The sequence below is a fragment of the Triticum urartu genome, chromosome 5A, assembly GCF_056163025.1.
Source record: "Triticum urartu cultivar PI428250 chromosome 5A, HENAU_Tu73, whole genome shotgun sequence".
Lineage (NCBI taxonomy): Eukaryota > Viridiplantae > Streptophyta > Magnoliopsida > Poales > Poaceae > Triticum > Triticum urartu.
Window position 1 is genome coordinate 457,430,733 of NC_141877.1, and position 27,117 is coordinate 457,457,849.

At 45.2% G+C, this 27,117-nt stretch overlaps 1 protein-coding gene and 2 pseudogenes across 6 annotated transcripts; 1 reads left to right on the forward strand and 2 right to left on the reverse strand.

Annotated features, from left to right (window-relative positions):
• Positions 1-3,352: 3,352 nt before the first annotated feature.
• LOC125556208 (F-box protein At3g07870-like) lies at positions 3,353-5,454 on the forward strand (annotated as a pseudogene). The gene is made up of 2 exons (XR_015604897.1): positions 3,353-3,506; positions 4,024-5,454. The product of XR_015604897.1 is annotated as an F-box protein At3g07870-like (transcript).
• Positions 5,455-5,518: 64 nt separating this feature from the next.
• On the reverse strand, positions 5,519-26,405 carry LOC125510668 (uncharacterized). Of its 5 annotated transcripts, none has more exons than XR_015604899.1 (10): positions 25,433-26,404; positions 24,867-24,966; positions 24,352-24,410; positions 24,046-24,261; positions 23,522-23,968; positions 23,379-23,438; positions 23,222-23,281; positions 23,018-23,098; positions 22,028-22,924; positions 5,519-6,057 (listed from the first exon to the last, which is right to left on the reverse strand). XR_015604899.1 is itself a non-coding variant. In XM_087526406.1 (10 exons), exons 3-10 carry the CDS (start codon positions 24,395-24,397, stop codon positions 22,345-22,347), a joined length of 1,014 nt encoding a protein of 337 aa, XP_087382532.1. In that variant the 5' UTR covers positions 24,398-24,410; positions 24,867-24,966; positions 25,433-26,405; the 3' UTR covers positions 21,959-22,344. The 5 variants fall into 5 exon arrangements, 3 of the variants coding, with proteins under 3 accessions (XP_087382532.1, XP_087382531.1, XP_087382530.1); XR_015604900.1 differs by lacking the exon at positions 5,519-6,057 and adding an exon at positions 20,218-21,924; XM_087526406.1 differs by lacking the exon at positions 5,519-6,057 and having other exon boundaries at positions 21,959-22,365; positions 22,842-22,924; positions 25,433-26,405.
• LOC147971894 (uncharacterized) lies at positions 6,681-7,643 on the reverse strand (annotated as a pseudogene).
• Positions 26,406-27,117: the final 712 nt, after the last annotated feature.

Here is a 27,117-nt window from a genome sequence, read left to right on the forward strand (position 1 = left end):
GTAGCAAGGTATCTTACGTATCTTTAGAACATGATCATGCCGGAAATATGAATTGTGGTGTGATTCCGGTCAGAGTTGTAAGCAAGTGGCTAAATATGTAAATTTTCATTACTGTTTTGCGCAGTTAGCGTTGTTTGTTAATTTGTGAACTGCAACGCCTCCAATTTGCACGCCCTGAACACAGCGACCATGATCTTGATCCCGAAACACGAGGGCGCTACGCAGCTCACTGACTTGAGGCCTGTTAGCCTGATCCACAGCGTCGCCAAATGACGTTGTGCTCTTCATCAGCCCATCCCGGACTGAGATGCATGCCGATGCCGTTGTCACTCTTGTGGAGTTGTTCCACTCCATCTCGGGGCTGCGGACCAACTGGAGCAAGAAGAGTGCAGCAACTCCGATCAAATGCTGCCACGACCACGAGACGGCCCTGTTGGCTGCCGTTGTCTGATGCAAGGCTAAGAAGAGAAGATCTACAACCAATCCTTGACGCACTGGCCAAGAGACTCCCTGGCTGGACATGTAAGCTCATTGCACTACCAGCAAGAATCCCATTTGCTCTCTCTGCCACCCACACCGACCCCGAGACGGCGTTACATCTCATCGCTGGCTACCCCTTCTCCCGGCAAGTTTGGGCACAAACGGCCTTCTACTTAGGGAGGCCTTTCTCTGACCTGGACATGTCCATGGCAGGCAGCCTACGCTCTCGGTTCGGACGGCCGATCTCCAGAGCCACCGCGAAGGCTGCCTGCCCCTGCCTGCTTGTTTCTTGCTGCCTTTGGAAGGAACGAAACGACAGGATCTTCAACGCTAAATTCAGCTCTGTTGCACACGTTCATCATTGACGATAGGCAGTCTGATGGATGTAGACCTGGCCATGGGCAGCCCGGCCCGAAAATCCTGGGCCGGGCTGAGCCCGTGTGTGCCATCGGGCCTGGCTTGGGCCTGGGAAATGAGCCTGACAGGTAAATCAGGCCGGGCTCAGGCCTGCAAAAAACGTGATTTTAGCCGTAGCCGGGCCGGGCTCAGGCCTGCAAAAAACGTGATTTTAGCCGTAGCCGGGCCGGGCCGACTGGGCTCGGGCCGGAATTAGTAGGCCCGATTACTGGGCCGGGCCTGGCTTTTTAGCATCAGGCTTTTTTAGGCCTGGCCCGAAGACCGGCCTGGCCCGAGATATGCCCAGGTATAGATGGATGTGCTGCACTTTATTCTATGAATGGATGGTGCTAGGCCGGTGTTTGTAGGCAGGGTCTCCGGCGCCCTGCTCTGTCTCCTTTTCTCGTTTTTTTGCACCTGTACTGTACTTTGTACTCTCCTTCATCAATGAAAATCAGCACCCTGCTGCTTTTTCGTCAAAAAAAATTCTACCCCTGAGATCAATGAAAAATGACAAGCTTTGCCATTTCCTCCAGAAAATAATGAATCGGGGAATTGTTTCTTCTTTTAAAGGTACAAAATTAAGATTTAACCGAAGTTCTAAAATATTTTTGAACAATGCTGTACTCGAGTGTAATGGAGAATGGCAGTAGCGTTTTGTTAATTAGGCCGAAGACACAACAGTCGATACCGAATCTTTCTAAGAGCCATTTTTGTCGGGTTCGATCCTACGTGGCACGCGCGAGCGAGCGCCCTTGATGCATACATTAATGTTTGGGAAACGTTTGCTGCCGGTGCGCCGGTCGAAGCGTTGCGCCGCGCGCTTCGTTGGATCGAAGGCAATCCTACAGCCCTTGTGTGTTGTCTTCCACTCGTCCCTTTTCTTCAGATCCCGTCACGATGCAAACTGCATCTCCCGCTCACGACCATAACCCATCCCCTCCATCCCGCGAGCGGAAGTTGTTGTGAGAGCATCGGTCTCCGGCCACCGCCCTGCACCACCGGGCGTGAAACCGAGGCCGTCATCTATTTGTCCTACTCCAGCGAACTGGCGGCCACCCCCACACTTCCTCCTCGGCTTTTTTCCCCTCTCCAGCCATGGGACAAGAGATGGGTGGCCCTCTATGTTGCAACCAGGCGGCCGAGGTGTCGCCGTAGACGAAAGCCAACCAATGTTTGCGGACCGTAGGGGACGCATGCTGGGACCAGCCCCACAGATGCTACAACCAATTTATTTTTTGCTCGAACCACCATCAGAGATGCTGGGAAGCTGCTACCGCGTGCAATCGAGCTGCAACCAGCAGCTCAAAAAGCTACATCCGGCGACTTTGTTTGCTGGAACCAGAGAAAGCGGCGGGGTTGTGTCAGGCGACGACGTACGACCGACGTACTGCGGAGCTGCAACCTGCAACAACATTTGTTACAACCGTTGACCATTTTTGCTGGAACCAGAGAAAGCGACGGGGTTGCGTCAGGCAACGGCGGAGCTGCTACATGCGGCGAAATGCTACGACCACCGTGATGCGGAGCTGCAATCGGCAACACCATTTATTACAAACATAGTCCATTTTTGCTGGAACCAGAGAAGATCGAGGCTACTAATGGTGCACGGCGAGCTTCAACCAGCGACATGAGATGCTACAACCAGCACAATTTTTTGCTGGAACCACATATTGTGATTTTTGCGAGTTACTTCATCGTCTCCATCGTTCCATCCATGCTGGGGCGGCACCGGTAGGGGCACAATGTTCCAACCACTTACTTGTTTTGCTGGAACCAGCGAGGGACGAGGAAGCGTCGTACTATTGCCGGCGAGCAGCGGTGCCGCGGCCAACGACGGCAACCCATGGCCACAAAGGGCGAGGGAGAAGTGTAGGGGAGGTGCTGCCGGCGTGCAGCAGAGCGGGTAAAAAAGGCGACCGGTGACGGCGGCGCGCGTCGACGGCGAGGCAAGCCGGCGGGGGCGGAGGCAACGGCTGTCTGGGAACGGGGTGGAGCTGCGTGGCGAGGTGAGGAAGACAACACAGAGGAGAGACACACGAGGGGGGAAGGGATGAAGCAGCTTTTTGGATAAGGAACTGATGGCCTAGATGAATTGGATCGGATGGCTAGGGCGCGACCGGCCCAAATTTGGGCCGGCGCACCGGCGCCTAGCGCTGGCCTTAATGTTTTGGATAAGGATTTTATGCCCCCGCAAAAAAATAAGTATTTTGTGCAATAAGCTTTTCTGTTCACTCGTGTAGTGAATTGCACAAATTCTACCCATGATATATCAATGGAAAATGGCAAAGCTTTCGTCCAGAAAACAGGACAGGCTCGAATTTTTAGATCCACCAAAGTTCTTTTTTTTTTGAAAAAAAAAGTTATGAGTCCAATGGAGAATGAACAGTGTTGGGCTAATTGGGCCGAACCTGGCCTGCGCAGCATAAAACACTCGTTCCTCTCTTCGGCCACGCTAGAAAAAATATAACTTGTTCCTCTTGGGCGATACCCGGAGCCGCCGGAAGGGGTCGAGGAGCCGACGAGGGGGGAGCGGCGGGAAATCATTTCACCGTCAAGCGGAGAGCCCTCCCATCCCAATCCCATGGCGGCGACCGCGGAGCTCGTCTGATCTGAAATTCTGAATCGTGGTCGTGAGCCCTCGATGCCCCCTTTTGCTCGCGGAATGCATTCTCCCCCGATTTCCTTCTTGTCCGCGCTCCTCCATCTGTAACGGCGGCTAGGGTTTGTAGTTACTTGCCGTGGTCGAGGTGCTGACTACTTGCTGTAATGGCGTCTAGGGTTTGTAGTTACTGGCTGTAGTTGAGGGATTGAGGCGCTGGTGGGAGGCGCGCACGAGTGTTCGACAGTAATCTGCACTTTTGGTACATGAGAGAAAATATATTTTGTTGACCGTGGGTTCACTTTGGGTAACTGGAGATTGTTGACCTTTTCTTAGCCTGGCGAAGCGAGTATTTTTAGTGAAAATTTCGGAGCAGAGATTTTGAGATGCTATCAGTATCTTCCTTGGCACATTGGTTGGTGAATAACCTTGAAAGCGAGATATGAATGCATAAATTTCACATTCTTTCTTTGCCCATAAAATTATTTCAAAGTCAGATCTATCTAGCTATCATTAATTGAAAATGTGTGTTTGGCTGTTTGCAGAAGGGTCTGGTAGTTCAGCTGCTTCAGCATTGGCTACTCACTATGGTTACTGAAGAAACCAAATCAAAGAAGCAAATAAATGAGGAATGCATCATAAACCGCCTCCCGGTAGACATCATTGAGCGGATATTTTTGGGGCTTCCAGTGAGCACTCTGTTGACGTGCGTCGGAGTCTGCAAGCACTGGCACAACATCATCCGGGATCCACAGTTTGTTGCATTGCACCTCCAGTGTGCGCCAAATTATGCCCTTCTGTTCTTCCCGCGAGGTTTGGTTTCAGGCGAGCCCTACCCTAGTGATGCTGTCCTAATTGATGAAGCCTGGGCGCCATCGAGATATGCAGTGCCAGTGATTGGGCCTGATGATTTCCTTTTCGGTTCATGCAATGGCCTTCTTGGCTTATACACAAAGACATCAATGATTAAGATAGCTAACCTTGCAACTGGTGAATGTCTACATCTTCAGAAACCTGCGAAGAATGTGAAAGGTGATCTGTTTCTACAGCTTTGGATTTCATCCCGTGACAAAAGAATACAAGATTACACACTTCCTCGGTGATTGCGTTAATGGTCGCCCCCACAATAAAGACAGGTTCAACATCATCCAAGTTTACACACTCGGCGATGAGAAATGGAAAGATATCCAAACTCCAAAAGCTCTTAGCTTGATCAGTGTGAGAAACTCTGGAGTTGTCAATGTTGATGGCAAAATGTATTGGTTAACTGAAGACATGTCAGCTAACTGGCAGCATTCAGTTTTGTCCTTTGATCTATTGGAAGAAAGTTTTGCAATGATACAACTGCCTGCAGCATATGAAGATCATGATTATTATGGTCCTCGTAAGTTCTGGATCAGAGATATAGATGGGAAGATATGCATAGTAACTGCTCAAACCAGTCACTATGATGCCAGAACTGTTCTTGGTGAGCTGCAGATCTGGACACTTGACAACACGGCAGAGCAACAAAGGTGGAGCCGGAAGTACAACATTAAGAACCCACCTAATTACATTCTGGGTCCACATTTTGTTCACAGGGATAGGATCTTCACACAACTTGGCAGCGATGATGTATGTTCGTATGAGTTGCTTAGTGAGAACTTCAAGATTGATTTGAGCAAGATGGTGAAGCTGTTAGATTTCAGTCCCCACGGGCAGAACTTGCAATCTCACAAGTGTGTGAAGTCACTTGTACGTTTAGAAGTATTCAGTAAGGCTGGCATCGTGCGCAGACCAAAGCAGCGGGATGGGTGGGAACTGAAAAAATGGGAAGCTTGGGAGCAGAATCTTGCCAAGAAGGAAACAATGTGGTCCAGACTTTATGAAGACTAGTAAGATGCCCGTGCGTTGCACGGAATAACTATGCATGTGTTTAGATTGACGTATGTCGGGTCATCCCATGTATGTTATCAATATGCTTTTCCAAATATTCAATTATGTTCCCGAGCTTACATACATCCAAATGAATAGTAAATGCAAACAATATAGAATTTTTCAGTATTACACACACCATACGGGCTGGGCATTAGCCACCCAAACCCAATACACACACGCACATACACACACCATACGGGCTGAGCATTAGCCACCCAAACCCAACACGCGTAAACAACTACTCCCTACATCATCCTTGGTAACATGAACAAGAGCATCGTCAACCAGTAACCTGACAAACTGCAGTTAACTCTCATACAGAAAAAAAAAGATATTGTACACAGAATCCCAAAATAGACCAACACAGGAGAGCACAAAAAGGACGACGACGACTACATCGCTAGTCTCATGACCATGGGGTTTGGGGTTCCAGCCATGTCGACGCCCATACACTTCCTGCACCACCATCACCAGCTTGCTGGATCTATGTCACAACAGTCCTCAAAGAGCTCCTTTCTGCAAGGTTGCTCAAGATGTTAGGAACTGACAAACACACAAAACTACATTGTTTGGATCCCCAGGACCTTCTTTTAGTCGTTTGCTCAAAACCATCTATGCTAACAATGTTGGCCCTCGAGCTCTGGCTTCATCCATCTTCTCACCTAAAAGGAAATCAGGTAATCAGTACTGCATATATATAATGGTCTAGTATATTTAGAGAAACGAAAAAACAAGGAGCTTGTAGAGGGTATGTACTCTGTAGTATATTTAGGCAAAGGAAAAAACATTGAACAACACTTGTACATTTTGTACAGAAGCAAAGAAACAAATTGTTAAGTAAAAGATGTTTTTGAATCATATGTATTTAGAAGGGGTGAGTGCACATGCATGTAGATACAAAAATATTAGTATTGGACTACTTGTAACTTTCTTACATCAACCAGGTTTCTGCGAAGAAAAACAAAATGCCAATAACAGACAGAAAGGAAACAAATATTCAGGGTGTGCCCTGAAAATTGGATGTGGAGCTACCAACCAAATGAAATGCGTTGATGACAAAGCAACCTGCTGTCGGCATTGTTTGAATTAATTTTTTTTAACAAAGGGAGTAAAAAAGGAAACTACTAAAAACAATTCAAACACACATATAATTGTTGTTACAAAAAATCATGAACACTAAAGCAAGTATCTAAGTTGTCTTTCCGTAAATCCTCCACATGACCCTAGTTAGATAGATATAATTTTTACGGCAACCAAATTGTACTTGAGTGATTTATACCTTGGACTACATGCTGAGAACTTCTTTGTAGACTATGTTCTTTGTAATATTTGCAGTGGAGTTGGACTGGCCTTCCTTTTTTTTATCCGGTACAGTAAGAATCTTCATATTACTTCTAGATGTAGCTCTAGAAAGAGCAACATAGAGCTGCCCGTGTGAAAATACCGGTTCAGGGAGGTATACACCAACATTTGGTATAGTTTGTCCTTGTGCCTTGTTAATGGTCATAGCAAAGCTAAGTCTAACTGGAAATTGCTTCCTCTTGAACCTAAATGGAAACATCTCATCGTCTGATGGGCAAAGAGGAATTCGAGGAAGGAACACCCTCTTACCAGCATGCTGGCCCAACACAATCTCAGCATCTATTGCATTCCTCATGAATCCTCGGACAATCAACCTCGTCCCATTGCACAAACCACTCGCTGGGTCAATGTTGCGTAACAATATAATAGGGCAATTAATTTTCAGCTTTAGGATATGGGGAGGTAGCCCATTAGGTGTTAATGAATTCAAGAATAGTAGTTGTGTGGATCATCCTCCGCGTGATCAAAACTGTAGTATATCATTTCCTCCCCAGGAAACCTCTCAATCATTTTCATGTTAATCTTGTCAACATACTCATTCCGAGTTGACAAAATTGCTCGGGACGTTATGTAATTTGGATCCAAGAGGTTTTCTTCTAGGGTCATCTGGAAAACACTTTCAATAAGCTTATCAATATCAGTGGCGTCGCTGGTGTATGGTACACAAATCTCATCTGGAAGCCGTATGTAATCATCATCCACAGTATCTTCAGTGCCATTCCCAACACGAAGAAGGTAATCAGCAAACCATGGATCGCTCTGAGCCCTCATATTACGGACAAGTCTTAGTTGTCTCATATTCTCCCAAAGGTAAGACTTACGCAGTGTCGCGTCAGTTATTTGGGACCTTGTTCCCTTACGAACAACAGGAAGCACTTGTCTGAAGTCTCCCCCAAACACAATTGTCTTTCCACCAAACGGCAGGTCAGGTCGAGCCATGATGTCCCTCATGCTATTGTCAAGGGCCTCGACCGCCTGCCGCTTTGTCATGGAGGCCTCGTCCCAAATTATGAGGGACACCCTCATAAGAAGCTTAGCTGTCCCACTTTGCTTGGTGAAACTGCAGACCCCACCGTCTTCGGTGTTCAATGGTATTTTAAACCTTGAGTGTGCAGTCCTCCCTCCAGGCAAGATGGATGCAGCAATGCCTGATGTCGCTGTTGCAACAGCTATTTTACCCTCGGGCACGTACTTTTGCAAGTAGTGATTTGTACAGATAAGTCTTTCCCGTGCCTCCGGGTCCATCAACAAAGAACACACCTCCTTGGCCACTATTGATGGTCGCAAGTATCTCATCATATGCATATCTCTGTTTTGGGTTTAGGAAAGATGACAAGCCAAGGTGTTCTGGGTCCACCTCTATCGTGGACTCCTCTATGATCTCCCTAGCCTCATTATCTGAGGCATCATATGACTTGTCAATTTCTGGGAGAGGGAATGATGATATGTCCTTACCCATCGATTCAAGCATATTCTTTATATCTAATAACGCCATCTGCTCAACTGCATGGGCGCACATTTGTGTTAGTCGATAGTCTTCTGTCATAGCTTCCATGTGTCTGTCCCATAGGCCACACACATTGCTGGGTTCACAAAAGACCAATATAGTGGCAAATAGCTTCCGAAGGGAAGATAGCATATGAAAAACCTTAGCCTCATCAAGACACTCGTTGATAGTATTATCTGACTCGATAAGACCCCTCCTTTCAGCAGCTTCACGGAATGTCGAGTAAACAATACCATTCACTGTTCTAAGGTCTTGGAAGGATGTAGCACCTGTGACATGGTTTAGAAGCACTCTAAGATAATACCTCTCCCCTTCAGCTGGATGTGCAGACACAATTCTCCCAATCTGTGTGCGTTCATCCCTCCTTTTCCAATACTTTCCACCTGACATCCAAACAAAATAAGATGGGAAATCCTTATATAAAATTCCTCGAGCCAACTCATATTTCTTGTTTGCCTCAAAATACTCAGTTAGCATGGTCTTGGAAGCTCCTTCTTGAGAGAGGACATCATTCAGATTTGCACCCGCTGGAAACGACACCATGTGCATATTAGGGAGGTGGAGTTGGAGTTGTCTAACAGATGGAAATATCTGACTAAGGTCAAAACCATATATCCTACATAATGCTTCTGGTGGAGTAACCCACCTGGAATCTCGGTATTGCTTTATCTCATCAATGTTCCTATCACTATCCACCTCATCGATAGAAACAGATGCTCAATCATGCCCCTTATATATGTATTTAAAGAGGTACTTTACAGCTTTTATGCTTGAGCAAACCTCGACATTGATGTGGCAATTATACCTTCTTAGTAGGTAAGGATTATATGGAACAACCCACCTATTGTCTAACTCTTGGCCACGTACCTTTGCACGGCGTCCATCATCTCTCCTCCTATATATGGGATATGAGTCCTTTCCCTGAAGGGTTGACACATTAAATGGTCGTGGATAATAGTTCTTGCAGCTACCTTTCTGCATGCACACGTTCTTGGGGTTTAGGACTCCACACGGACCATGCATCATGTGCTTCACGACCATTTTGTACAACTCAGGTTGGATTTGTCTGGCAATTCAGCAGATATGAGACAGTCATATTGCTCTGGGCATGTTAGCTTGTACCTCCCCTCCATGATTAGGAGGAAATGAGCATGTGGTAGACCTCTTTTCTGGAACTCAACTACATACACATATGCTGCTACCTTACCAAGAATGTGCCTTTTAAAAAGTTGTATCTTGAGGTCTTCCAACTTTGCTCGAAATACTCGTACAATAAGATCAGGACGATCCTGTTGGGTTTATCCAGGCTCTAGCTCACTAATTATTTCATCCCAATTAGGGTTGCAAGTCATGGTTAAAAAAATATCTGGCTTCCCATACTTTTGCACCAAGGCCATGGCATCAATGTATCTTCGTCTCCTATCTCTTCTTCCCCCAATAAATGATGAAGGAACTATAGTCCGTTTGCCCACTTCATCCGCACGGTTTTCCCCAGCTTGAAGGCTATCGACAACACCTTGGTATAGATCAACACGTATTTGTTTCTGGTGTTTTTTTATTGTAACATCCCAAAATTCTAAATTTTGGAATGTTATAATAAATAGATAGATTGATTGATTGTTTGATTGTTGTGTGATTGATTCAGTGAAATTCAAAACTTTTTGAAAGTTAAATGAGAGGGAATAAAAGGACTTTCCCAAACTTTCACCCTTTTGCATTTTGATCTTCGTGAATTCAAATTCTTTTCAAATACAAAACCCTAGAGAGAAGATGACATGACTTCTTCTATTTAAATAAATGAAAAGGGTGTTTGAAAAATATTTGAATTTCATTGGGAAATATTTTCCAATTCAGAAACTTTATGCAACTCAATGATTTTCATGAGAGAAGATAAAATGACTTCTTCAAATTATATGAAATATGAGTTGGGAGTTTCAAAGAATTAAAATTCAAAGTTCTTTTGAATTTATTTTCAATTTAGAGTTATTTGAGTTTTTATTCAAATTATTTTTCTCCAAAAATAAAATATATGGAAATTAGGGTAACATGATTCCCTACATTAGAAAATTAGAGAAAAATTAATTTAAAATCATTTTGGTATATTTAAAATGATTTTTTTTGGATTTAATAGACCAGTAGCACTCTTTGATTTATATGAATTTGTGTGGATTTTATTTGAAGTTATAAAAATGCCATGTCGTAGAAAATATTTTTCTGAAAATTTTGATATATTATATGCCTATATAATATTTTTATTTTGTTTTATCCTTTTTATTTTTGTTTGTTTGAGAATATGTTAAAAAAAATTTCTTCTCTCCTCCGCCGCCGAACTGGGCCGGCCCAATAGGCCACGGCCCAGCCCAGCCAGCGCGCCGCGGCCTTCCTCCTCGCGTGCCTCAGCAGGACTCGCCGGAGTCCGGCTTCCCCATGCCGCCGGACGCCCCCTCACCCAAGGAAGGCCTCGGCCTCGTGCCTTTAAAAGGCGGGCCCCCGACGCCCCTCCCTCTCTCTCCTCTCCCCACATCCGCCGCCTCTGCCGCTGTTTGCTGCTCGTCACCGCCGCCGCAGCGCCTTGCCACGCCGCCGCCCGCTGCTGCTGCACCGTGCGTCGCCCGCGCCACCGCTCCCCGCTGCCGCGCCGCGCATTGCTGCTGCTCGCGCCGCTCGCCTTGCCCGCACGCCGCCGTGGCCGCTCGCCGTCGCCTCGCCTCGCCTCGCCGGAAACCGCCGCCGTCGCAGTTGCCGTCCGATCCGGTTTTATTTTAAGTTCGGTGTTTAAAAAAAAACCCTAGACTAGATCTGTTTTTTTAGGTTTTATTAAACAGCGAACGTCCACGGTTTAGACCTTATAAGCGATCGTTCGCCTTTTAGTCTTTTTCTTTTTATGTAATTTTGGCCAGGGACCTAGATGTGAATACTTTATTTACAGTTTAGTCCCTGAACTTCAAACGATCATTACTTTTTACTCGTTAGTCCAAATCCAACGAAACCAACGCCCACGTCTTCGTTACGATCTCCTCTATCCAGTAAAACAACTTAAACATGTTTTTGAAAAGTTTAAAATTTGAATTAGAACTGATTTGTATTCAAACTTCTTTTGATCATATCTTTTTATCCGTAACTCCGTTTGAGTTGATTCTTTTTGCAAATTAAAGCTCTTGACCTAAACTTTCTGATAAGGCCAAATTCACATAATTTTGGTACTGTTAGAAATTGTTTTATGTTGCAAGAGCTATTTGCTTGGTTTTGATATTTTCCGAATCGACTTCTTCGTTCTTTCCAATCTTTTGAGTGATTGCTTATGTGTGGTTACTATTATTTGCTTACGATAGATTGACCAGAGTGTGACGAGTAGAGCTATCAAGAGTTTTGAGTGCGAATCATCTTCATCAACATTGCAGGCAAGTTCACACTTTGATCATATCCCCTTTCATACCCAGTTTTTATGCATTAGTTCCAATCCTTAAACATTGCATGATTAGGATGTCATTAACATGTGGGTATTGGGAAGTAGATGATCAGGTAGAACCTATTGCCATTTTATTATCAAACCCCTGGGAGTTACTTCTACATTATGCTTATATCGCTATGCTATGCACGTAGACATGGATTGGTTTGAGAGAATTCATGAAAGATGTGAGAGATTATTGTTAACTAAGGTTTAACTTAAGGTGGCTACTATAATACACATCTGGGTGGATTGGTTGGGGCACCCTGGGGATATACCAGTGGACTTGCCCGGACACCTGGGGATATACCAGTGTTGTCCTAGGAGATCTCGGGGTTACCGTGTGATCATCCTATGGTTCGCCACCCAGGCTCAAAGGGATCATAAGATTATTCATGCTAGAAATTTCCGTATGCAGCCACAAGCTATTATGGGCTCTAGCATAGTTGACTAAGTCGTGCAAACTCTTATAGTGGTAGACTAGCAGATGTAGGGGATGTAGGTGGTACGGTCTACCCGATCGTAAGGTGCTAGCGCTTCTGAAAGACTATGTCTCGGTCATCCGTCTTCTCAAACACCATGTAGTGCGAGAAACCAAACGGAGGCGATCGTGTCTTGTGGGGAAAAGTGCGCAAACCTCTGCAGAATGTATAAACTAATCATGATTAGCCGTGTCCCCGATTATGGACATCTTAAGTATCTAGTACCTCGTGTTGGGGAACGTAGCAGAAAACAAAAATTTTCCTACGGTTTCACCAAGATCCATCTATGAGTTCATCTAGCAACGAGTGATTGGATTGCATCTACATACCTTTGTAGATCACGCGCGGAAGCGTTCAAAGAACGGGGATGAGGAAGTCGTACACGACGTGATCCAAATAACCGGAGATCCTAGCGCCGAACGGACGGCACCTCCGCGTTCAACACACGTACGGTCAGCATAACGTCTCCTCCTTCTTGATCCAGCAAGGGGAGAGGAGAGGTTGAGGAAGATGGCTCCAGCAGCAGCACGACGGCGTGGTGGTGATGGAGCTGCAGTACTCCGACAGGGCTTCGCCGAGCTCTACGGAGGAGGAGGGGGTGTTGGAGAGGGAGAGGGAGGCACCAAAGGCGTGGGGGTAAGAAGTCCTCCATCTCCCCACTATATATAGGAGGGCCAAGGGGGGGCGCCGGCCCTAGGAGATCCAATCTCCTAGGGGGGTGCGGCCAAGGGGAGGAATCCCTCCTCCCCAAGGCACCTAGGAGGTGCCTTCCCCCTTCGGGACTCTTCCCTTCTTGAACCCTAGGCGCATGGGCCTCTTGGGGCTGGTGCCCTTGGCCCATATAGGCCAAGGCGCACCCCCTACAGCCCATGTGCCCCCCCAGGGCAGGTGGCCCCACCCGGTGGACCCCCGGGACCCTTCCGGTGGTCCCGGTACAATACCGGTGACCCCGAAACTTGTCCCGATGCCCGAAATAGTACTTCCTATATATAATTCTTTACCTCCGGACCATTCCGGAACTCCTCGTGACGTCCGGGATCTCATCCGGGACTCCGAACAACATTCGGGTTACTGCATATACATATCCCTACAACCCTAGCGTCACCGAACCTTAAGTGTGTAGACCCTACGGGTTCGGGAGACATGTAGACATGACCGAGATCGCTCTCCGGTCAATAACCAACAGCGGGATCTGGATACCCATGTTGGCTCCCACATGCTCCTCGATGATCTCATTGGATGAACCACGATGTCGAGGATTCAATCAATCCTGTATACAATTCCCTTTGTCAATCGGTATGCTACTTGCCCGAGATTCGATCGTCGGTATCCCAATACCTCGTTCAATCTCGTTATCGGCAAGTCACTTTACTCGTACCGTAATGCATGATCCCGTGACCAGACACTTGGTCACTTTGAGCTCATTATGATGATGCATTACCGAGTGGGCCCAGTGATACCTCTCCGTCATACGGAGTGACAAATCCCAGTCTTGATCCGTGTCAACCCAACAGACACTTTCGGAGATACCCGTAGTATACCTTTATAGTCACCCAGTTACGTTGTGACGTTTGGCACACCCAAAGCACTCCTACGGTATCCGGGAGTTACACGATCTCATGGTCTAAGGAAAAGATACTTGACATTGGAAAACTCTAGCAAACAAACTATACGATCTTATGCTATGTTTAGGATTGGGTCTTGTCCATCACATCATTCTCCTAATGATGTGATCCCGTTATCAATGACATCCAATGTCCATAGTCAGGAAGCCATGACTATCTGTTGATCAACGAGCTAGTCAACTAGAGGATTACTAGGGACATGTTGGTGTCTATTATTCACACATGTATTACGATTTCCGGATAACACAATTATAGCATGAATAAAGACAATTATCATGAACAAGGAAATATAATAATAATGCTTTTATTATTGCCTCTAGGGCATATTTCCAACAGTCTCCCACTTGCACTAGAGTCAATAATCTAGTTACATTGTGATGAATCGAACACCCATGGAATTCTGGTGTTGATCATGTTTTGCTCTAGGGAGAGGTTTAGTCAACGGATCTGCTACATTTAGGTCCGTATGTACTTTACAAATATCTATGTCTCCATCTTGAACATTTTCACGAATGGAGTTGAAGCGACGCTTGATGTGCCTTGTCTTCTTGTGAAACCTGGGCTCCTTTGCAAGAGCAATAGCTCCAGTGTTGTCACAAAAGAGCTTGATCGGCCCCGACGCATTGGGTATGACTCCTAGGTCGGTGATGAACTCCTTCACCCAAATTGCTTCATGCGCTGCCTCCGAGGCTGCCATGTACTCCGCTTCACATGTAGATCCCGCCACGACGCTCTGCTTGCAACTGCACCAGCTTACTGCCCCACCATTCAAAATATACACGTATCCGGTTTGTGACTTAGAGTCATCCAGATCTGTGTCGAAGCTAGCGTCGACGTAACCTTTTAGGATGAGCTCTTCGTCACCTCCATAAATGAGAAACATTTCCTTAGTCCTTTTCAGGTACTTCAGGATATTCTTGACCGCTGTCCAGTGTTCCTTGCTGGGATTACTTTGGTACCTTCCTACCAAACTTACGGCAAGGTTTACATCAGGTCTGGTACACAGCATGGCATACATAATAGAACCTATGGCTGATGCATAGGGGATGACGCTCATCTCTTCTATATCTTCTGCCATGGTCGGACATTGAGCTGAGCTCAATTTCATACCTTGTAACATAGGCAAGAACCCCTTCTTAGATTGATCCATATTGAACTTCTTCAATATCTTATCAAGGTATGTACTTTGTGAAAGACCTATGAGGCGTCTCGATCTATCTCTATAGATTTTGATGCCTAATATATAAGCAGCTTCTCCAAGGTCCTTCATTGAAAAACTTTTATTCAAGTAGGCCTTAATGCTGTCCAAGAGTTATATATCATTTCCCATCAAAAGTATGTCATCTACATATAATATGAGAAATGCTACAGAGCTCCCACTCACTTTCTTGTAAACGCAGGCTTCTCCATAAGTCTGCGTAAACCCAAACGCTTTGATCATCTCATCAAAGCGAATGTTCCAACTCCGAGATGCTTGCACCAGCCCATAAATCGAGCGTTGGAGCTTGCACACCTTGTCAGCATTCTTAGGATCGACAAAACCTTCCGGCTGCATCATATACAATTCTTCCTTAAGGAAACCATTAAGGAATGCCGTTTTGACGTCCATTTGCCATATTTCATAATCGTAGAATGCGGCAATTGCTAACATGATTCGGACGGACTTCAGCTTCGCTACCGGTGAGAAAGTCTCATCGTAGTCAACCCCTTGAACTTGTCGATAACCCTTAGCGACAAGCCGAGCTTTATAGATGGTCACATTACCATCCGCGTCTGTCTTCTTCTTAAAGATCCATTTATTTTCTATGGCTCGCCGTTCAACGGGCAAGTCAGTCAAAGTCCATACTTCGTTTTCATACATGGATCCTATCTCGGATTTCATGGCTTCTAGCCATTTGTCGGAATCCGGGCCCGCCATCGCTTCTTCATAGTTCGAAGGTTCACCGTTGTCTAACAGCATGATTTCCAAGACAGGGTTGCCGTACCACTCTGGTGCGGAACGTGTCCTTGTAGACCTTCGAATTTCAATAGGGGCTTGATCAGAAGTATCTTGATCATTATCATTAACTTCCTCTCTAGTTGGTGCAGGCACCTCAGAAACATTTTTTTGAGTTGCGCCATTTTCCGGTTCAAGAGGTAATACTTCATCAAGCTCTACTTTCCTCCCACTTACTTCTTTCGAGAGAAACTCTTTCTCTAGAAAGGACCCATTCTTGGCAACAAAGATCTTGCCTTCGGATCTGAGGTAGAAGGTATACCCAATAGTTTCTTTTGGGTATCCTATGAAGACGCATTTTTCCGACTTGGGTTCGAGCTTTTCAGGTTGAAGTTTCTTGACATAAGCATCGCATCCCCAAACTTTTAGAAACGACAGCTTAGGTCTCTTCCCAAACCATAATTCATACGGTGTCATCTCAACGGATTTCGACGGAGCCCTATTTAAAGTGAATGCGGCAGTCTCTAAAGCATAGCCCCAAAAAGATAGCGGTAAATCGGCAAGAGACATCATAGATCGCACCATATCTAATAGAGTGCGATTACGACGTTCGGACACACCATTACGCTGAGGTGTTCCAGGCGGCGTGAGTTGTGAAACTATTCCACATTTTCTTAAGTGTGTGCCAAACTCGTGACTCAAGTATTCTCCTCCACGATCTGATCGCAGGAACTTGATTTTCCTGTCACGTTGATTCTCAACCTCACTCTGAAATTCCTTGAACTTTTCAAAGGTTTCAGACTTGTGTTTCATTAAGTAGATATACCCATATCTACTCAAGTCATCAGTGAGGGTGAGAACATAACGATAGCCACCGCGAGCCTCAACACTCATTGGACCGCACACATCAATATGTATGATTTCCAATAAGTTGGTTGCTCGCTCCATTGTTCCTGAGAACGGAGTCTTGGTCATTTTACCCATGAGGCATGGTTCGCACGTGTCAAATGATTCATAATCAAGAGACTCTAAAAGTCCATCAGCATGGAGCTTCTTCATGCGTTTGACACCTATGTGACCAAGGCGGCAGTGCCACAAGTATGTGGGACTATCATTATCAATCTTACATCTTTTGGTACTCACACTATGAACATGTGTAGCATTACGCTCGAGATTCATTAAGAATAAACCATTCACCATCGGAGCATGACCATAAAACATATCTCTCATATAAATAGAACAACCATTATTCTCGGATTTAAATGAGTAGCCATCTCGAATTAAACGAGATCCTGATACAATGTTCATGCTCAAACTTGGCACCAAATAACAATTATTGAGGTTCAAAACTAATCCCGTAGGTAAATGTAGAGGTAGCGTGCCGACGGCGATCACATCGACCTTGGAACCATTCCTGACGCGCATCGTCACCTCGTCCTTCGCCAGTCTCCGCTTATTCCGCAGCTCCTATTTTGAGTTACAAATGTGAGCAACCGCACCGGTATCAAATACCCAGGAGCTACTACGAGTACTGGTAAGGTACACATCAATTACATGTATATCACATATACCTTTCGTTTTACCGGCCTTCTTGTCCGCTAAGTATTTGGGGCAGTTCCGCTTCCAGTGACCACTTTCCTTGCAATAAAAGCACTCAGTCTCGGGCTTGGGTCCATTCTTTGGCTTCTTCCCGGTAGCTTGCTTACCGGGCGCGGCAACTCCCTTGCCGTCCTTCTTGAAGTTCTTCTTACCCTTGCCTTTCTTGAACTTAGTGGTTTTATTCACCATCAACACTTGTTGTTCCTTTTTGACTTCTACCTCTGCTGATTTCAGCATTGCAAATACCTCAGGAATGGTCTTTTCCATCCCCTGCATATTGAAGTTCATCAAAAAGCCCTTGTAGCTTGGTGGAAGCGACTGGAGGATTCTGTCAATGACCGCGTCATCCGGGAGATTAACTCCCAGCTGAGTCAAGCGGTTATGTAACCCAGACATTGTGAGTATGTGCTCACTGACAGAACTATTTTCCTCCATCTTACAGCTGAAGAATTTTTCGGAGACTTCATATCTCTCGACCCGGGCATGAGCTTGAAAAACCATTTTCAGCTCTTCGAACATCTCATATGCTCCATGTCTCTCAAAACGCTTTTGGAGCCCCGGCTCTAAGCTGTAAAGCATGCCGCACTGAACGAGGGAGTAGTCATCAGCACGTGTCTGCCAAGCATTCATAACGTCTTGGTTATGTGGGACAGGTGGGTCACCTAGCGGTGCTTGTAGGACATAATCTTTCTTGGCAGCTATGAGGATGATCCTCAGGTTCCGGACCCAGTCCGTATAGTTGCTGCCATCGTCTTTCAGCTTGGTTTTCTCTAGGAACGCGTTGAAGTTGAGGACTACGTTGGCCATTTGATCTACAAGACATATTGTAAACATTTTAGACTAAGTTCATGATAATTAAGTTCATCTAATCAATTTATTCAATGAACTCCCACTTAGATAGACATCCCTCTTCTAGTCATCTAAGTATAACATGATCCGAGTCAACTAGGCCGTGTCCGATCATCACGTGAGACAGACTAGTCAACATCGGTGAACATCTTCATGTTGATCGTATCTTCTATACGACTCATGCTCGACCTTTCGGTCTTCTGTGTTCCGAGGCCATGTCTGTACATGCTAGGCTCGTCAAGTCAACCTAAGTGTTTGCATGTGTAAATCTGTCTTACACCCGTTGTATGTGAACGTTAGAATCTAACACCCGATCATCACGTGGTGCTTCGAAACAACGTACTGTCGCAACGGTGCACAGTTAGGGGGAACACTTTCTTAAAATTATTATGAGGGATCATCTTATTTACTACCGTCGTTCTAAGCAAACAAGATGCAAAACATGATAAACATTGCATGCAATCAAATAATAATAGTGACATGATATGGCCAATATCACATAGCTCCTTTGATCTCCATCTTGGGGCTCCATGATCATCTTGTCACCGGCATGACACCATGATCTCCATCATCATGATCTCCATCATCGTGTCTCCATGAAGTTTCTCGCCAACTATTACTTCTACTACTATGGCTAACGTGTTTAGCAATAAAGTAAAGTAATTTACATGGCGTTTCTCAATGACACGCAGGTCATACAAAAAATAAAGACAACTCCTATGGCTCCTGCCGGTTGTCATACTCATCGACATGCAAGTCGTGATTCCTATTACAATAGCATGAACATCTCATACATCACATATATATCATTCATCATTCATTACAACTTTGGCCATATCATGTCACAAAGCACTTGCTGCAAAAACAAGTTAGACGTCTTCTAATTGTTGTTGCAAGTTTTACGTGGCTGAAGTAGGGTTCTAGCAAGAACGTTTTCTTACCTACATGAAAGCCACAACGTGATTTGTCAACTTCTATTTACCCTTCATAAGGACCCTGTTCATCGAATCCGCTCCAACTAAAGTGGGAGAGACAGACACCCGCCAGCCACCTTATGCAACTAGTGCATGTCAATCGGTGTAACCGGTCTCACGTAAGCGTACGTGTAAGGTTGGTCCGGGCCACTTCATCCCACAATACCGTTGAAGCAAGATAAGGCTAGTAGCGGCAAGAAAGTTGACAACATCTACGCCCACAACAAATTCTGTTCTACTCGCGCAAGAAGAACTACGCATAGACCTAGCTCATGATGCCATTGTTGGGGAACGTAGCAAAAAACAAAAATTTTCCTACGGTTTCACCAAGATCCATCTATGAGTTCATCTAGCAACGAGTGATTGGATTGCATCTACATACCTTTGTAGATCACGCGCGGAAGCGTTCAAAGAACGGGGATGAGGAAGTCGTACACGACGTGATCCAAATCACCGGAGATCCTAGCGACGAACGGACGGCACCTCCGCGTTCAACACACGTACGGTCAGCGTAACGTCTCCTCCTTCTTGATCCAGCAAGGGGAGAGGAGAGGTTGAGGAAGATGGCTCCAGCAGCAGCACGACGGCGTGGTGGTGATGGAGCTGCAGTACTCCGACAGGGCTTCGCCGAGCTCTACGGAGGAGGAGGGGGTGTTGGAGAGGGAGAGGGAGGCACCAAAGGCGTGGGGGTAAGAAGTCCTCCATCTCCCCACTATATATAGGAGGGCCAAGGGGGGGGGGCGCCGGCCCTAGGAGATCCAATCTCCTAGGGGGGTGCGGCCAAGGGGAGGAATCCCTCCTCCCCAAGGCACCTAGGAGGTGCCTTCCCCCTTCGGGACTCTTCCCTTCTTGAACCCTAGGCGCATGGGCCTCTTGGGGCTGGTGCCCTTGGCCCATATAGGCCAAGGCGCACCCCCTACAGCCCATGTGCCCCCCCAGGGCAGGTGGCCCCACCCGGTGGACCCCCGGGACCCTTCCGGTGGTCCCGGTACAATACCGGTGACCCCGAAACTTGTCCCGATGCCCGAAATAGTACTTCCTATATATAATTCTTTACCTCCGGACCATTCCGGAACTCCTCGTGACGTCCGGGATCTCATCCGGGACTCCGAACAACATTCGGGTTATTGCATATACATATCCCTACAACCCTAGCGTCACCGAACCTTAAGTGTGTAGACCCTACGGGTTCGGGAGACATGTAGACATGACCGAGATCGCTCTCCGGTCAATAACCAACAGCGGGATCTGGATACCCATGTTGGCTCCCACATGCTCCTCGATGATCTCATTGGATGAACCACGATGTCGAGGATTCAATCAATCCTGTATACAATTCCCTTTGTCAATCGGTATGCTACTTGCCCGAGATTCGATCGTCGGTATCCCAATACCTCGTTCAATCTCGTTATCGGCAAGTCACTTTACTCGTACCGTAATGCATGATCCCGTGACCAGACACTTGGTCACTTTGAGCTCATTATGATGATGCATTACCGAGTGGGCCCAGTGATACCTCTCCGTCATACGGAGTGACAAATCCCAGTCTTGATCCGTGTCAACCCAACAGACACTTTCGGAGATACCCGTAGTATACCTTTATAGTCACCCAGTTACGTTGTGACGTTTGGCACACCCAAAGCACTCCTACGGTATCCGGGAGTTACACGATCTCATGGTCTAAGGAAAAGATACTTGACATTGGAAAACTCTAGCAAACAAACTATACGATCTTATGCTATGTTTAGGATTGGGTCTTGTCCATCACATCATTCTCCTAATGATGTGATCCCGTTATCAATGACATCCAATGTCCATAGTCAGGAAGCCATGACTATCTGTTGATCAACGAGCTAGTCAACTAGAGGATTACTAGGGACATGTTGGTGTCTATTATTCACACATGTATTACGATTTCCGGATAACACAATTATAGCATGAATAAAGACAATTATCATGAACAAGGAAATATAATAATAATGCTTTTATTATTGCCTCTAGGGCATATTTCCAACACCTGGATTATCATGTGAATCTCATCATGTTACCTTGAATTAAGTTTGTTGGGTTTAATGATGATATTTAATTGGGATTGAGAATGCTGTCAACCATTCTCAATGTTCTAGAACCACCATGATAGTTAAATAAAAATTTATTCCTTTGCAGTAGGGAAAAATTGGTTTTTCGCAAAAACCTTATAACCATAGAGCTTTTCCACCAGCCTTAAATGCATGTAGTGATAGCCTTTATTCATCATTATCCTTTGGTGTGAATTTGCCAGTACATTCAATGTACTAACCCTTTGTGGCTGCAACGTCTCATGTTGCAGGAGTATTTTACGACGAGTAAGTGATACGTTAGGGTTACGATTTCTACACTCAACTTTGCCGTTGGTGTTGATGGGAATCCACAACCTTGTTACTTCCGCTATTTTGGATTGAGGTAATAGTATTTTACGTTACCTATACATGTGATTTACCTCTGTTATAAATCCTCGAGTACTATGTGTGTCAGCATACCGATCCAGGGATGACACATAAGCACAGAGACTTGATCCATTCGGATCGGTTCGCTACATTTTATATAGTCCAATCTTGAGCTTTCAACCTTGATGTACATATCAACCACATATTGTTGGAATAGTCGTTTACCGTATAGCATGGTGTTAAATACACCACGACGCATTTGAAACTTGTAGCAATAGTAGTCTCTAACGGAGACGCATAATCGACTATTTGTATATGAACCTATAAATGAGAGATAACAAAAGGACAATATTGGGAATCAGAAAAAGTAAGTATAATGAGGATAAACAACATTAACACATGTTATTTTTGTTATATGAATTACCTAGACTCTGTCGACCACTGCGACGGGACTGAAGCATCTCATTCAAGCTGACACCATTCTTTGGGATTTCAGGATGCCAACCAATCTCCCCTCTTGGGAAGAATAAAGGGTAAGACAACGGATCATAACATCCATAATATGGTTGGATGCTATATCTCTTGTTGTCGTTGCCGAACAATACTATGCTACGCTCAAAGTACTTACAGAGTTCACTACCCTCAACCCAAATAGCTGCAACCTCTGATGATATAGGCACATTATACCTCCGTTGGTCCAACCTCATGTCGGTGTTCAGTTCAATACGGTATTCCTCAAGGTCATCGACTCCACCTAGATTCCTGAACGTTTCAGAATAAGGATTATCCTTCAGGATGTCAACAAGCCTTCGAATGACATCTCGGTCTAGGTTCGGGGAGCGCCGAAACCTATGTTGTAAACCGGGATCGTCATCATAGAAGTAGAGTTCCAAATGCTTTGGCCCATCTTGAGTTGGACCAAATGAGAAGATGTTGTGGTAAATCTGACCGTGAGCTCGAAACGTATAGACTCCTGACTTCATGTTTGTGTATCTGTTGTCCAGACTGACTCCAAGGGTAGTGAATGAAAAGTGTCCATTGAAGTATCAAATGTTATCCCTAAAATGCACGGCATTGGTATCTGAACTTGTGTATAGCATTTTAAGTTCCAAGGGTGGTTCTAAGTGTGCCAACTTAACTTTTCCAGACCGGCAACAAAATCCATTTGTCTCATACTGGAACCTCTTTGCACCACAATGCTTGCAATCAGGTTTAGGTGCCAGCGTGTGAGTACTTACAGGTATATTCTCGTAGACACGATCATATGGATCAGGAACTGCTGTAAATGCATCCATCATGTCATCACAGTCTTCATCATCGCCTACATATACATGAGATGAATAGTGTTATATAGGTCTTGCAGTTTTTGTGCAATACATGTAGGGAAGTAAGGCATCCATGACAATGGCAATACCTCTGCCAGCAAATATGAAGTACTCATCATCTTCTTCTTCAGACTGATTATCGTCCGCAACAAAGCTTTCTGTTGGGGAACCTAGACATATGAAGCCATTGGGAGCCAATAATGAATTGTCCATTCTAAGTTATAAGGATGGTTCTGAATGTGTGTTATAATATAATCAGTAATGAAAAGAAGGCATCCACACCATAAGCATACCTGTGTTAGTGAAAACTCTGTGATCCTCTTCCACCGCTTCAGGTATGCTTTCAAGATTACCTGTTATTTCAATGATAGTGTAAAATACCGGCTCAACCTTTGAAAAAATTATAATATAATCAGTAATGAAAAGAAGGCATCCACACCATAAGCATACCTGTGTTAGTGAAAACTATGTGATCCTCTTCCACCGCTTCAGGTATGCTTTCAAGATTACCTGTTATTTCAATGATAGTGTAAAGTACCGGCTCAACCTTTGAAAAAATTGGTGAGATAAACGAATGTGTATGTGAGAATTACCTTGAACCGTAGCAGAAGTTTGCGCCAGCGTACTTGGGCAGCTAAAGACATAAGAGCTTGATGATAGATGTCCCACCAACGAACCTTTAGGGTACTGCATTGCGACAGAATCCTTATAGAGGGTATCTCGTTTGGCTGCGTAGCTTGCTTTACGCTGAGCTAGGAGTGCTTGCCGCTCTTCGGGTGGTAGGCTTTTCCTACGTGCTCGCTGGCGTGCATTTCTTTCTTGCCTCTCATCTAGCGTCAAACTTTGCCTACGTGCTCGCTGGCTTGCATTCCTCTCATCAAGTGTCATGCGTTGTCTTTTCTCTCTTCTCTGTGCATTAATCCTTTCCTTCTCATTTGGTGTTAAATTTTGCCGACGTGCTCTCACACGTTCTCGCCTTGCTTGGATTTGTTCAGGGGTACGGCTAGCATATCTTAGTGCTTCGCGTGCACGCTTTTGCCCTACAGTATTTTACGATGAATTAATTAAGTGGGTAAACAAAATTACATAAGCACACACTTTCGCCTTATAGACTTACCTTTGGAACTTTCTCCTCGCTCCAAGTACTCAATTGATGTCAGCATACCATTATTAGTAGGAAAAATCACAGCTGATTGGTTTGTCACTTCATCATCCGAAGAAGACGAGTAACTCAAATGCGTCACACATGTCGGCTCGCGTATAAATAGACCCGTCTGAGTCGGTGGCATGCCATTGGGCCCAGTTCTGTGGGACTTATTATTGTCATCGACCACTGGGTTATTTAAAGTTGAACCAATAGTCAGATTATACAAATATATGCAAAAAGATTGTTCCGCCAAGCGATAAGGGACAAGATAGCAACCTTTTTGTTTCCCTTTATTGCTTTGTTGGCACGAGGATTGTAACATTTGGGCGCAAGACCTGATTATTTCTCCCCAAATCAGAAGAGTATGAGGTTAGCCAAATGAATTAAAAGCTCAAAACACAAAAGCCAATAGGAATGTTATATGTAATCTAACAAGAATACTATTCTTTGCCAAAAGACAACATGATATTTTGTTTTAAGCCAACGACATGTATGATAAATTTAGAGCAATTTATATTTAGATCTGAAATTGCACATATGATAAATTTCATCATCATCAAGTAACAATATGAATAAAACAAATGATATGCACATGTATGGTAGCCAAAAACTACAAATCAGAACATAGTAGTATACAGAAGTGATCAAGTATGAATTTTTCACAACATTTCCATAGAACCTATCACAATAGTTTCCAAGCATGTCTAATAATAGGCTTCACAACTTCCAGTCAACACTGGGAGTATGAAGCATGATGCACTCACACATACTGAATATTCAGCCTAACTCACCCAGTATGTCCTGACCTTGTGATTATTCAGTTTAACACCTAAATCCAAGGGTTTCTCCTGGAGACTTCTAATTTCTGAGCTTGATGAGTATCTTTTGGACCTGCCATGTGGATCGTCATTTTAACAATCAGTGATTCGGTGAGAAAAAAATTCCATTTGTAGTTGGAGCTGCCACTGAGTATTTATGTGCATACTTAGTATCAATGCATATTTACTATTTGGTTAACTTAAGCAACTATACTTCAAGATTTCAATTGTAAGCAATATCGCAATACAAATATAATGTGGTACTACAAAAGTATAACATCAATTGACAAGGATGTGGCTATCCGTGGTCCAGCAATCTATGCCAATAGATGAATAAAAAATCAAATTGCTATTATATTCGCTAATTATCAGTGCTAGCATTTATTGTGTAAAAATCATATTAGAATAGAAGTGGGCTAGCATAGCAATCTAAGCATAGTAAACCATTCCTCTAGTACTGGTGCTTGATCTCCTAATCAGATCAGTCATTTCTGTCATTGCACATCTACAATTGCACAAGTAAGAAGATCCACCCATACCTTGGTCCTTCACGAAGTAGAACAGAAGACGAAGTCCTCACAATCCGTTCAATCTGAAGAATGCCGTGACCAGCGTTTGGCTTCTTTGGGTGCAGCAGCGAGAGTCCCATTTGCTTTATATTGGTCTTCAATAGTAGTTTCTAGACAGCTCCACATTGGCGCGTGGATTTGAACTCAGAGTGCTAGAAAATTTGATATATATATATATATATATATATATATATATATATATATATATATATATATGGGCCTGCAAGGATGGTTTCTAGACAGTTCCGCCTGGGCGCGCGGGTTTGGCAGAAAATTTGAATTTGGGAGGCGGCATGGGTGGACAGGGTGACAGTAGCCAAGAATAGCGCGCCGGTGGGGAAGGGCAAGGAGTAGTATGTGGCGGCGCCGCCGCCGCTGTGAATGAGCAGCTCATAGCCGGCGGCGTACTTGGGGCAGTTAGCGTTGGAGGAGAGGGTGAAGGGGGCGGATGAGACATCGAGGAGGGGGAGGTGGTGGCGATGGTGGGCGGAGGTCGGTGGGAACACTACCGCAGAGGAAGAGGCAGAAGATCCGTCGGCGGCGGACCAGCGGCGACCAGCGGCGGAGGAGACGGGTGAGACGGCGGAGGGGACGGCAAGGGGGACAGAGGTGCAGTGATGATCTACGCTAAGCCTGCAGCAGCAGAGGAGGAGGCAGTACAGGCGTCGTTAGGCGGACGGCGGCGGCGGCCTGCTTGCCGAGGTTGGCATCGCACGGGGAAGGGGGCAGAACCACGGAGGAGACGGCGAGGAGGATGGGGTCGTCGCGGTGGTGAGAGGTGGAGCTGGTAGAAGGCATAAGGCGGGGAGAGGGGGTGGGGAGGGGGGCAGGGGTTGAACGGCGCCAGCAGCTGCCACATCGCCGGATCGATTCCAGCGCTGCCGGCGGCGGTTCGTACGGTGCCTCCCGTTCTGGAGAGGAGATGGATAAGGTCGATAGTTGTTTTTTTTTACCTGGTGGGGGTGGGGCAGAGACTCGAACAGGAAAGATGGACTGAGGGGGCTTATCTGTAAATGTGTGATGCAGCGGGCGTTTTTTTGCAAAATGTACCACAGATTGATTACAGTGCGTTGGATGCAGATCCGATGGTTGAAATTGAAGCAAGGCAGGCACACCATCATCACCAACTCATATTTTTATAGGAGTAGGGATGAGCATAAGGAAACTGTATGTTGGCTGAAATCTAATTTACGTCAAAGATGTAACAAATTGTTGAATTACCATTTTGTAGGCATCCACACAATCTTTGCACCCTCGACTTAATCATCTACTGCCTCAAATCTTGGATGATGTGATGCGACAAAAGATATGCATGAAAAACAATCAAATATGTGCACACTTTGCAGATCAGGTAATTCCTTATCGAGATGGAAGTTACCATACCTTTTATTTTCATATTTTTAGTTTGAATAGATAATCGTCTGAAGAGCAAAGACATTGTGTGCACCCTTATATTTGTAACAATTGTCTTGCATGAGACTCCAGCTACCAAGGTCCCTCCGGCGGCTTAACTGGGTGGAGCAAAAGCGGGATGAGGAAACATTATTTGCTTGTATGGAAAAGTTTATGGATATTACCATGGTATAGTTACCTGCATTCACTAGCCAGATCACTTAGAAGTAGAACTGTTCCTTGAAACAGACTTGGCTCATAAA